We start from the raw sequence: 13473 nt of genomic DNA, 5'->3' as shown, positions 1-13473 counted from the left end.
TGGTTAAGTACGCGTGCTCCGATGCTGGTGGCCCGGGTTCGGATCCCGGGCGCTCACCGATGCACTGCTTCTCCAGCCATGCTGAGGCCACGTCCCACATACAGCAACTGGAAGGATGTGCAGCTATGACATACAACTATCTACTGGGGCTTTGGGGGAAAAATAAATAAATAAAATCTTAAAAAAAAAAAAAATCTGCTCAACCTTAATTTATTAGCACTAATAGGTGGGCACCCAGTATAGATTAGGTAAAATGGTTGATCATCTAAAAGGTATTTATATTTGGCTTTGAAACTGTCAATTGTTTGACTTACAAAAATGCATGTGTCTGTGTATATACACATGGCATGTGCGTGTCAGATTTACCTTCCTAATTTTGATCTGGTTTTAGCTAGAATTAGCTTGAATTTCCTAAGCCCACAATTGCCAAGAGCCTGTGGGAAAAGAGATGCTGCAGAAGTGACGCTCCCGTCATTCCAGAGAAAGCGTCACCGTGGCGCGTTCATGGCTCACTCTCACCTGTCCCTGTAACTGGTACAACCTACACACTATTTCACATTTTGGAAAAGCATTTAAATATTGGCGTTGAGTCTTCATTGTTGTTGCTGTTTTCCTTTAAAAAAGAGATATAGTGGCTGTTTTTTTTAAATTTCCTGGAATGAAGGAATTATATCCCCCATATCAAAATCACATTGAAAACAAAAGTAAAGCAAGCCTATTTACCTAAAGGAATAAAGAAAGCATTTTTCCACTCAATAGCCTTTGGATTTCTGTTGCCTCAAGAATGTGAATTTCGGTTCAAAACTGTCCCTTCGCACTGTCCCTTTCATTGCTAATAGCTAAGGCATGCCTGGAATTTTTCTTGGATTGAGAAAATGGATCCTAAACCATAACCAAGTCCAAACGGTTATTTTCTCTGAAATTATTAACTTAATAAGTTTTAAAAATGCTTGAGGAAACTCACTAGGTCAAATTCCATTACCTTTCAACTTGCAGGCGTTTTTTTCTTTCAGATTTTTAACAAACTTAAATTCTATAGGGCTTAAAATTTTGACACATAAATATATAGATACATACGTATTTATATATGTATGTAAATAATTTTTTAAAAGCAAGCACTTCTCTCTAGTATGACATTATCTGGTATGAGACATTTGTCAAAGGTCCTTGGAGGGAAGTTCTTGCCTTTTTTACATTATGAGATCTTCCTCAAGTCACCAGGAACTCTAAGGGCATGCGTGACCACACCTGGTTTGGTCAGTGTTGAAATCTCAGGCCACAGAGGCAGCCTCTTTTGGTTTAGACATCTTCAGGGGATGCCAGACACCCAAATGCCAAAGAATCACTAACCAAACCAAGAAGGTTTGGTTCTTCAATCCAATCTCAAGAAGAACAACCATTTCCACTGGCCACGAGTCACATGGATTCATTTAGAAATATCCAAGCTGAAATTCATTTTTATCAACCCATATGGAGCATGTCCCTGCTGAAATATGCTCTTTTCTTGGTCATCGACAAAGGAGACATGGAATATGAGCAAGAGATAAAGGGACACAGGGAAAAGTCAAGGAACCTCCACAGATAGGATGAATTACAGAAGCTATAGAGAATCACTTTCTTTCCCAGCTCCATGGCTGCTGCCCCTGCAAAGGGAGACCCACATGGTGAGAGCAGGGAGGCGGCACAATGGACAATGGGGCTCCCAGGGGCAGGACTCTGAGGTTCTCCCCAAACCCTGCTTTGTGTTTTTTCTCCAAGATTGAGACCCCCTACCCTCACCCCCAGCACCACTGCCTCACCCCAGTGACAGCTGTGGTTGCACACAGGCTTGTCTATACGAATTGGTAATTACCACCCTGAGGAAACCTGATCAACCCATTGCAACAGGAGTTGGACTTCCCCTGTGAGAAGTCCTTTTGGTGGATCTACTCACCAAGGGGGATCTGGAATACCCTAATGGGACAGGGCAGCTCCTGGAGAACAGATTTCTGGGCTGGCTTCATCTCCATAACTGGTAGGAATGGACTACTGAGCCTTCTCAGCAGTTACAGAAGATGAGCACCCCACTGGCCCTGGCCCAGTTCTGGGCTGGGTCTGGTGGATGAACCTCACTTACCACCTTGATCATGGTTGAGGCATAGAATAGAGATGACTCCAAATACAAATAAAACTCATTTGCACCACGGATCCATTTATCAACAGGTTAAATGCTGAAACGCTTGAACTTGACTTTCAACCTTTCCCAGGAGTTTTCACAGAAATTTGAATACTCCAAATCATCCACAGTGGCAAATGAACTCTGGGATGGCATGAGAAATGAGCAAAATTCTGAAATGAATACTTCATAAATGAAGCACTTGACAAAAACAAGACATGAATTTGGACAGCAATAATTTTGGGTTACCATCAATGTAAAGTTGAACCTATATATGTATTCATATATTATATATATATCTTTCTCTAGAAATGCAACTTTACAGCTGATTTTTAAAAAGCTAATAGAAAAGTAGAAACTGGCAATTATTTTTACATGTTTCCCCCACCATCAAATGAAGCCCTGTTAGGATGTAGCAATCACATGAAGATGAGGCTGTCAATTCCTCTATAAACTCTTTGGTTCTACGGCTCAGGAGAGGATGTGTCACCAAGACCCCTGACCCTGACCCTCACTCCCCTTCCCTCCCCTGAAGATAAGACTCTGAACATAGAAGGAACCAAGTCTAAGGGGTAAGCAAAGAACATTTAAGTGACAACATTATTCCTCACACACTGCACAGCAGAGAGAAGAGAGTCGTTCAGTATCCCAACATCTTAAACTTGGAGTCCATGGAACCTTTTGAGAGATTCCATGGTAGGGTAGAAAACCATAAAACAAAATTAAAGGGAAATAATAAAATCAAATAAATGACCCTTTCCTTTTGTTGCTCAGAAACAAAATTGATTACCTTTACACAGATCAATGGCGCTATTAGTATTTTAGCCAGGCAAGAGGAGATAATGAACTGAAACAAGAAGTGTGAGAAATCCTCATCTTTGGTATTGTAGCTGTTGAGGTTTCTGTTGCTCTGTTCCGTGTTCTTTTGAAAAACTGCATAGGCACAAATTAAAGACAATCTTCAACTTTAAGATTACCGCGTGAGTTGTCAAATGAAGCAGCCGCCACTGAGGCTTTTCCTTACTTCTATTCTTGTCTCAACCCTTTCTTCAAAAATCTGCTTCCAAAAAAATGTCCCAAGAGGTCTGTTTGAACACAGTGTGTCTCCCTATTTTTTTGTTTTTTTTTTCTGGCGTGCTTCCTTCTTGTCGGTGGTGATTTTCATTGATTTACGTATTTCGTTATTTATTCTTTTTAATGGGACTGTTTTGTTTGTTGCAGAAGTAGGTGCAGAAAAAGTTTCTTTGGTTTCGATTAAGTAATTCATAAAAAAGTCAGTCTCAAGCGTCTGTAAAGAATCACTGCAGCGTTTGGCTTGCTTTGAACATCCCCACGGTGCCCACCTGGGGCCGTTCACTGGTAAATACGCACGTCATGACCTTCGCAATCTCCCAGAGTGCTGCGGGCGCTCTTCTGCTTGCTGTGGCAAGGTGACAACCAGGAACCAGAGCTGGCACGGCAAAGCCACTCCCTGGGTGGCTTGGCTAACGTCCTTGGCATAGCCAGTCCGCTCAGCCCGATGGCGAGCCAAATGCAAATGAATGCCATTCGGAGTTGCAGAGGTTTTCTGATTTCTAAAAGTAATCACAGTATTTTTAGGCTAGAAAATGGCAAGTAATAAGTGTCTTTGGTTCGCAGTACTCTGCTTCTTTGGTGTGCTGTGTTTTCCCCAAATTTATTCAGCTGTTTTGCTAGGATCATTCAACAATGGAAGAGATTTAGGACTAGATGACAGTCATGAGTAACACGTATGGTGGTTTGCATTATTCATTTTTTTCTTGCTAGAAAACACTGAAAACGTCCCTACCAATGGGATGGATGAAGGAACAACCTAAATCTGAAAGAGTGAAAATGAATTATGTGGTGGTCAGAATGCACAGTAGGAGGAACCAGGTGACTAATCATCAAGAAGGATACATTAATGATCTAAAAAAATCTAGATCTTTTAAAATGCTGCATTTGTTCCATGTACCGTAACAGTTAATTGGCCTCCTGAGTGTGCGTCTGCATTATGTACAAACAGAATTTATAGCAAACGGCAAAATGTGCTTGAAGCCATATTCTCAACGATTCCCTAATGACTTCACAATCAGCGTCTTGAAAATCCAGATGCGGTGAATCCAGAACCTTCCTTACTTCTCTGTTTATCTTCGTTGTGCTTGATACTTTGAGCTCAAGTGAACTGATTTGTTTTTTTTGATGGATCCAAGACCACGCGAGATTTCCAGGAGGTAAGGAAAAGAAAATTGTAAACTGGATCAACTTAAAGCTTTCTAAACCATTGAATGAAAAGATGCCTGAGTTGGAAAAACAGGTCCTTGGGTTGTTATTTTTTTTAACTTCCGTATTTAAAACTTGTGCTCAGTAATTATCATTCTGATGTTTTTTACGTTATGGCTGTGAACATTGTGTACTGTGGTATGATGAGGCTAAGCAGTTGGAAAGCAAATGAGGTCATTCTTGTTGCTAGATTCTTCTCTCCTTGTAGCATCTTGGGAGCCCAAACTCAGAGTCCTTACAGGGCCACATTCCCACCGTTACCCGTGGGAACTCTGACGGCAAGAGGTTGACAGGACCCAAAGTGGGACTGTTGACATTTTAAGCAATCTTGAGCTTGGTTGTCACCACACTGAAATTAACTTGCTGCAGGAAGGCCCCATTTGGGTTTCTGGGCTGCTTAGCATGCTCAGAGGACAATGTCCGGTTCAAAGAGATTAATTTCCAGCTTGCACCTGGATCCCATCGCCATTAAAAACAAACAAAGAAAAGAACACCTGGCCTATGATTACAGCTAGAATAGAAGTTTCTTTTCAAGAGAATTGTGCTTTCAAATCACCAGTGAAGGGCCCCAGCTAAGAATCCGGTGTCTTTTTCCTTTGTGTTTTCTTTTGGTATCTGTTGTCCTCGCTTGGAGGTGACTTGTGCCCAACTGAGAGTCCTTCCATCACGCTTTGGTACAAGTGCTGGAGGTGGACGAGGAGCCCCCTGTGCTCAGGTCGTCTTGCCACTTCTCCAGGCTGCGGCGCCGGGCATTCATGAAGAAGTTGCTGACGGTTGTGAGCTCCAGGCCCAGCTGCTGGGAAATGGTGATCTGCATCTCTTTGGACGGGCGTTTGTTCTCCTTAAAGATGGCGAAGAGGGTTCGGCGTTGGAGGTCGGTGAACACCAGGCGGGATTTCTTCTGGGAATTGTTCCTGTCTTTGTTAGGTTCTTGCTCTTTGCGTTTGCATGCTTGAAGGGAAAGAGAAGAAGGCGAGAGTCAGTATGAGTGTGGGAACTGGCCCGAGAAGGTGATCCATTGAAAACATTGACCAAGTCGTACAAGGGGATGTAAACCGTTAAACTTTATTGTGCAAATTGCCCAGCTGTCAATAGCCAGCCTTCCCGGTTCATCTCAGGTGATGGAAAGCATCAGTCAGTGGGGGAAGGGAGAAAGGAGGGAACAGCAGGGTTGTTTTACAGTCTAGTTTTGAACCAACTGAGGTTGCTTTCTCTTTCATCCCCTTGCCCCCAGCACACCTTTAAAATTCTTTATCTGTGAAATCAGGTGCTGTGCAAGGAGTGAGGACTCCAGGTCCCCAGGGGGAAGCCTGGCTCAGTAGCTCCCCGTTCAGACTCACCCTCTAGAACTGTTTACAGCTGAGCTGAAATTACTTGCTGGAGTCAAAACTTAAAAGTGCATAATTTTTCAAAACCAAAGCTTCTACTCAGATGACTCAAAAAAATTATTAACAGAATGAAATTACAAGTCACAGAATGATGGTATCATCCCAACTCAAAGCCCCTTCTTCCAGACTTTTGAAAAATTAAAAAAACAAAACAACACAGGGAAGGAAAGACTATGAAAAAATTGGCTTAGCCAACCCTAATTTGGCTAAGTCTGAAGTGAAGCCAGTACAAGAAGACCAGGGCTGAGCGTGGTGAAAGAACCCCAAGTTACAAGGTCAGGACCCCCTAAATATGTCAATTAGTACATGCAGAGTCTCTGACTTAGTAGATGTGTATCCATGTCTGCACTGACATATGCAGCCAGGACATTAATTTATGTGTCACCACCTCTGCCTTACCCTTCAGGTTCCTAGAAGGCAATGGTCAGGTCTGTGTCATATTCCAGACTGGCTCTTTTTGGGGCCATGGACATAAACGAGTGCTTGGGACACCGATGACAAGTGGTGTCGACTCTCAGGGAATTTGTATACTTCACAGACAGATTTGGTCTCAAAAAAGTGACTTGGAAGGGTTAAGGGTTAAATAATACAGTACATATGAATCACGAATTTAAACATGATAACATATATTAAAATCACTGGAGAGAAATCCCAGCTGACCCAGGGGTGTGGCGCAGCCTCAACAGAGCTAATCCAGGAGAGGCAAGGAGGAGCAAGGGCCGGCTTCACACACTCTTCCCCGAAGCGAATCCTACTGGACATTCTGGCCCCAGGTTGTCATAGCGGACTGACCTTCCCCTACGGCTGGCAGTTCGGGGCGCTGCCTGGATGCTTTCCCATACTTCTCAAAGCCCTGGTTGGCAAGTTTCTCTTCTGAGCCCTGGGTCAGGGATTTCCTGCTCGTTGCATTCTGCAGGGAGCACCATGTGTATTGGGTCTGCTCCAGTTTGAGTATCAGGGGAACATCCTTCAAACCATTGGGTCTTAGGATTTTACCTGAGGACCGACGCCCATAGAAAGGATATTCTGGAAGCTGAAGTTCCCTTTGCCTAACTGGCCATCCTCCCTGGTGGATGCTATCTGCCATGAGGGAATCACTCCCGAAATAAATGAAAAGCGATGACACTCTCAAAGGGTAGGAACAGGAGAGCCCTCAGCAAGGAAAACTGTTGGGCGGTGTCAGTTTGCTAAATTCTTTCTTCCTGACTTTTCCTTCTCTCATTTTAAAGAATGAAGTAATCATATTACCTTGGAAAATTAAATACACATACACACCCCTATAAAAATGATGTGTTTCCATCTAAAAACCCATTCTCTTGGGAGGTTTGGACTTTCTCAGATAAGGTGTGCTTGCCCTGCAACGGGAGCTCAGACAGAAAGGGCTGACACGGCTACAGCTGTCCTCTGCTCGCAGGAGTTTCGCCATAAAGTTGTCTTCTTTGCTCATCCCTGTGAGGATCTTGCGTTTTTGTTGGATTATGTACGTTTATCGTAACCTCATTTTCAGACTTGCCCTCTCTTGTCCTTTACAACAGTGCTTCGAAACTCTAAGGTGCACAGGAATCTTCTGGAAAGCTCCTTCAAATGCAGATTCGGATGTAGTCAGCCGGGGGCGTGGCCTGAGAATCTGCATTTCCAGCGAGCTCCCAGGTGATGCCGATGCTGCTGGTCCGCATGCCTCAGTTTGACTAGCAAGCATCTACCTGATTTCTACAGTCTCAGAGGAGCACCTTGATGGAACAGAAATCTGTGGAGCTAGACGCACCTGGATTCAAACCTGGGCTCCTTCACCTCCAAGACTTGGGACCTCGGACAGTTACTGAGCCTCTCAGTGCCTGTCTTCCTCATCTGAATAACAATGATGCTCACCTCTGTGGAGGCTTAAGTGAGGTAACATGTAAATGCTTCCTTCCCACCCTTCCTCTCATTGGATTACCCCAGTAGCCCTGAGGTAGACAAACAGGCAGAATTATTTTCATTTTAAAACAAAATAAATGGAGACCTAGAGTGTGTAAGTGATTGACTTGAGGTCACATTCCAAGTTTGCTGCAGATCCAGGCCAAGAATCCAATCCTTTGGTCTCTCCATCTTTCTCCTCTACACAAATGGCACCCACGCCACTGGCACATTAGAGGGCATCTGTTTGCAGGGCAGCCTCTGGGGCTCCACCCCCAGAGATTCTGATGTTCACCTTGTGGGGCAGGGTTCTGGAATCCGTGCTTTTACAAACCTCCTTGGGCTCTTCTGAGACATGGGAACCAGTGTACTTGACCACACTGCCATGTTAGGTCCCCAGACTATTACTGTTCCTGGCCTAATCTCCTGGGACACCCAGTACCAAGCCTTCATCTGGAGGATTACGAAGAAATGGTGGTGCGTGGTAATCTCCTGATAACAAAATCTGGACAAATATCCTCTACAAACATTGGCTGAGGTCCTCTGTCAATTCCTGCTCCTTTGGATTAACCACACAGCCCTCAATTTTCATACCAATATTGATTATTCTTCAGATAATGCTTTATTTGTGCTTTTAATAGGGTGTTTAGACAGTATTGGTGCAGGTCCCTGTTGGCCTATCAGATTATATTTGGTTTTATGCACACAGACACACACGCACACATATATAAACTTGAACAGAAAAATGTTAAAGGCTTAAAGAGAGAAACTGCAGCAAACTGCAGAGAAAGAACAGACCAACAGATCCTGTGTGTGCCTTCTCAACAGCTTTCCAAAGCCACCAGACACCACACCAACAAAGGCAAAGCTGTAGCCTGTGGTCTGCAAATGTCCGGCAAGTCCAAAAGCCCAAAATAATGAGGCAGTAGGTACATAACCTGCCCAGAGTCCTTATAGCGGGCAGTTGCCACCCCAGGATTCTTACTCACAAAAAGCAATTGGTCGGGAGCTGAAGGAAAATAAAAACAAAAGAACACTGGCTTTGAAAGTCTGAGAAAAAGTAGACAGATTGAATGATGTCTGGGAGCTGGTATGGGGTTGTGAAACTCAGAATTTCTCAGAACCAAGGTGTGAAGCCAGCTATTTCCACAGGCACAGTCAGAGTGTAAATGGTTTTGGTGTTAAAATATTACACTCTGCGGTCAAATACCCATTTCTAAACAGCTAGGAAAATGCCAAGTAGCTCCCTATGACCCAGGAATGTGTGTTAGAAACTCAACAAACGGCAAGCGCTCATCAGTGGTCTTCACGGATCCAGCCTCTGCTGGGTTCCAGCCACTCAAGGTAAATTCTGCCACTGGAAGGTGTGAGGTTAGCCCAGTCTCCTGCAGCCCACGTGGATCTGTTTCTTCTCCTCCCTCCTCCAGGAGAAAAGCAGGAAGGGCATGCCAGGGGTTGATACATGTCTTAGGTGAGGTTGATGGATGCGGGTGTGGATGTGGAAAGCCCTCAGCTACTCTTGACCTCCGTCCTCTCACAGGGAAGTGGTCCCTATGTGGGCCATGGGGGTTTGAGAGCTCATTTCTATTTCAAAGACTAGGAGAAATCATTTATCTACAACAAGGTTATCTACCTAGGCTACAGTGCGTTTTCCCCTCTTTTTTGGGCAGGAGCAATATCAACTCAGACCGGGAATGCTGGCTGTCTCCTGTGGACCAGGACCAGGGACTGGCAGGTATACACAGAGAGAGGCATCTGTGGTTAATAACAAAGGTGACAGCCAGTCACTGCCTAAGAAATGCAGGCTCCTGGGGAGACCAATTTTTCAAACCACTGAATTCCCAGAATGAAATGATAAGAAGCTCTGGTCCAAGGCACAAGCCCTCTCTGAGATCTTGACTCTAACTCGCCTTTTCCCTCTCGGCCACTGTGTTTTTCTCCCTCAGAGGGTCAGAAACAGGACAAAGATAGTGCATCTTCAAGGATGTGCCACAGCCTGTAGCTGATCTGAACCAGGAGAGAAGAACTCTCCACAAGGACCTGTTTTCTCTTCCTCCCAACCCCAGTTCCCTACATAGTCAGGCTGCTCCTGGGCATCCTCAGGAACCCAGCTGTCCCCAGGCGCCCTGAGTAACTGGCCACAGTTCTGTCCTGCGCCCACACATGGGCAGCACGAAGGCGTGTGGTCAGGGCATATGGCAAGGTTATAAAGCCAGAGGTGATTCACATCAGGAGCGGATTCAAAGGGAGGCTGGACAGGGTGAGGCACGGTACCAGAGACTGGAGAAAAATATCAAAGAGGCCACGAAAAGTGATGCATCATCCTGTGTTTCCTTTCACTCACAGCTGGGGAGGGCCCTGGTGCCGACCACAAAGGTCAGAGACCGTCTAGTTTCCCTGACAGAAAAGGCTCCTTTTCACCCCCCACTAATCATCCTTCCTGTGACAAAGGTCTTTTGATATTTGCATGCTGCGGGCTAAAGGGTTGTTGGAAGCCAGGGTCTCTGTGCAGGTGGGGAGGGGAAAGGAAGGCAGAGTGGTAGGGGAAGCAAAGCAGGGGCCGGCACAGGGCCACCACCTGCCTGCCCTCTGCCTTGTTTTCCCCTTTGGTCTTCCCTGGGAGGGCCCTGCCTGGACACAGGTAGAGTGACTTCAGTTGTGTGTGTGGGTGTGCGTGTGTGTGTGGAGGGTAAGGGGGAGTATCTAGTAGGTTCTGTGAGGCAGACACAGGCTGGGGGTCATCCTGGAACCACTCTTCACCTTGACACCTGGTCCCACAAGTGCTGTGGCTTCAGCTCTTCAAGGCACCGGCACATCTTTAACGTCTGTAACCTGATCCTCATCACTGAGTCAGAGGACATTAGGACCCTTGTTGGTCTGGGGCTGTCAGTTTTCACGGGGAGCTGGAAGCCCAGTGAGGTGAGTCAGAGCTGCAGCCAAGGTCTGAATCCCCATCAGAACTTTCTTTCCACAACATGTTTGAGAGGAAGGTAGGCAGAGGTGTGGATTCCCAATTTACAGTTGGTGAGGGTTCAGTGGCTTGTTTAGGGTGACACAACTAGCGTCAGAGCTGGGACGTAGGCCTGGGGACCTTTCCCAGCCTCCCTCGGTCCTGGGGAGCCCGTGAAGTGAGACGGACCCAACGTGGGGTCAGACTCCTCCGGCCTCCCTGCTCTGGAGCTGAGACCCCTCGGGCTACTGGGATTTTCCCCATGAATTCAGGTCCCTGGTGAACAACCTTCTCAGGGTTGGGCTGGGACATTCTCATTTGACTTTGGAGAGTTCAGCCCAATGATTTGCTGCAGAATTACTAGCACCGGAAGGGTCCTTCGGGCTCCTGCACAGCAGCCTCAATTGACGGAAAAGAAAATGCCTCGTGGAAATGAATTACAATCCTAAGGCTTGAAACAAAAAGTTTTGTTTTATTTTTCTTGAGGCAACTGATGGAGGGTGAAGACTAAAATGGATGAAGGCGGGGCAGTTCCCATCCCACCTAAGTCCAAAGCCTCGCAGGGCCATTCCCTAGCTGTGTGATCTGGGTGTGATTACCGTGCCTCTCTGTGCCTTCCTTTCCCTAGTGGTGACTGGACCGGAAATGACTGCCCAGGTCCTTTCCACCTTTGTGATGGATTTGCCTTTCATGGTCCTCTCTCTGCCTGGTACAGTTTTACTTATTTTCCCAAACCAAAGGCAAATGCTGTGTTTTTCAGTGACACCTCCTCTCTTCTCTCCTCCAGCAGTCAGAAGAATTATGGAAATTGTAGGCCGTCACCTGCAGACGGTTATTGTACACAGTCCGTCCTGCCTCTGAAGGCCCATAGTGGGCAGGTGCCTCTTTTGGGGATGCTTACCCCACCTACCTAGTGGAGAATGGAATCGGGAGCTTCTCTTCCCTCCTAGACTAGAAGCTTCAGGGTTTGGGGAGTAGCGTCTTTGACCTCTGGGACCACGCCATAGGGTTCCTGGTGGGTGTTTGTGAATTATGTGCTGGTGGAAGGCGGCCTGAGCAGGTGCAGCGTGCGAGTTAGCAGCAGGGCAAGCGTGGTCTGATTTGGTGGCTAGGGTCTGGAAACACCAGCCTCCTTTGGCTTGTCCTCTCATCTCTGAACTCTGCTTTTTAAACTCTCGTCCCTCCTGTTTCCTCTCAACTTGTTTCTTTCTCATGAGCTCTCTGGCCCATCGTAGTGCTCCAAGGAATCCAGCACTCCTTCCCCTTCTGCGCTCCCATCCCCACCCCACTCCCACTCTGCACCTCCCCCACACGTCCAACATCATTTCCTGTGCAGACCAGGGTAGCACCCTCCAGAAACGGACTTTCCTTCCAACCCTCCTCCCCGGAAACCACAAGCACAGAGGCCAAAGACAGGTCCTTGCAGAGGCCTGTGGGAAGGCGAAGGGCTGAGCGCCTGGAGAGGAGGGAGTCCTGGCTCCACCAGCAGAACACATGTCAGCCAAAGATGCTGGGCCAGAGGCAGCCAATCCGGAAGGGGATCCTGAAGAAGCACCAGTCTCAGGTGTAGGCAGAGAAGGATCGGCCTGCTGCCCCCACCCCAGACTCCCCTTCCTGTGCCGGCTGATGCTGAAGGCCGCCTGCTTTAGCTTAATCAGGGCCGTGGAATGCTAAACCTCTGCCAGACTGACGTCTCCCCTTCCCCTTGGGAAAAGGGGCGTTCTTAATTCCCCGCAGTCATTCTGCCCCTTAACATGAATGACAAGAAGCTTTGAGAAGAAGGAGAGGAGGGAACTGAGGCTTATGGGAAGCAGGTGCCCCCAAGGGGGAAAGCAGCCCACAGAGGGAACTGAGGCAGACTAATTGCAAAATTGGCCCCAATTCTTCTTCTCCCAATGTCTACACCCCCTGCAACGTGACTCTGCAGCTCCACCCAGCACGAGGTGGAGGCTGTTCGCTTCTCCTGTGGATCTGGGCTGCCTGGTGATTTGCTTTGGCCAACCAAATGTGGCAGAAGTGACAGTGTGGCAGTTCCAAGCCCAGGCCTCAAGAAGCCGGCTGCTTTGTTCAAGGTCTTGGAACTCTGCCTGGCTGCCACGTGACAAACACCAGGCCAGCCTGGGTCAGCCAGCCCCAGTGGCCCCAGTGGCTAACTGCAGGTGCATGAGCGAGCCCAGCTGAGGCCATCTGATCATGGCCTGGATCAGCAGAATTGCCCAGCTGACCCATAGAATCCTGAGCAAAATTAATGCTTATGGCTTTATGCCACTGGTTTTGTGGTTCTGTGTTATGCAGCCTTATTGTGGCAATACATAACTGATACAGAAGCCAAGAACAACCTCTGCCTTCCTGCCCAGGGGGTGAGTCAAATGTAGGGCAGGAAGCCTCAGCTTGAAATTGAGACCTGGTTTCAAATTCCACATTGGCCACTTATCAGCTGCGTGAATTTGAGCCTCAGTTTCCTCATCTGTAAACTGGGGATACTAATGCCCACCACTCCAGGACATTGAGAGGCCAGCCGTAAGGCTTAGCACACAGTAGGCACTCAGTAAATATGAATATCTTTTCTTCCTTCATAGAGAAAGAAGAAAGAAGGTGTATAAGGTGAGGTTAAGAATTCAGAATTTGAGATGATTTTCCAAGATTTACACAATGGTAGATGAATTGCCCAGAGGATTAATGGCAAATAAAAGGTTAAAGATTTTCATTTTTATTGTGAAGTTGTCTCATAGCCAATCCTAGCCTGGTAGAAAAGGTAAGACTGTGATGCGTTTTTACACATGTGTCAGAGATCCTAATAGATT

General features: G+C 46.7%; 1 protein-coding gene across 2 annotated transcripts in view; it reads right to left on the bottom strand.

Moving 5' to 3' along the window:
* Positions 1-13473, bottom strand: part of ONECUT2 (one cut homeobox 2) — a 57659-nt gene that overhangs the window by 7599 nt on the left and 36587 nt on the right. The window contains exon 2 of one of the 2 annotated variants that reach the window (XR_009222456.1): positions 205-5386. Coding sequence is in view for 1 of the 2 variants with exons in the window: in XM_058557201.1 (XP_058413184.1) it covers positions 5100-5386 (287 nt within the window). In the remaining variant the exon portion in view is untranslated. Of the gene's footprint in view, positions 1-203; positions 5387-13473 lie in introns of those variants that run through there. The other variant, XM_058557201.1, reaches the window with a different exon arrangement.

Source organism: Diceros bicornis, chromosome 16 (genome assembly GCF_020826845.1).
Source record: "Diceros bicornis minor isolate mBicDic1 chromosome 16, mDicBic1.mat.cur, whole genome shotgun sequence".
NCBI classification, from domain to species: domain Eukaryota; kingdom Metazoa; phylum Chordata; class Mammalia; order Perissodactyla; family Rhinocerotidae; genus Diceros; species Diceros bicornis.
This window is presented reverse-complemented; position numbering and strand designations above follow the sequence as displayed.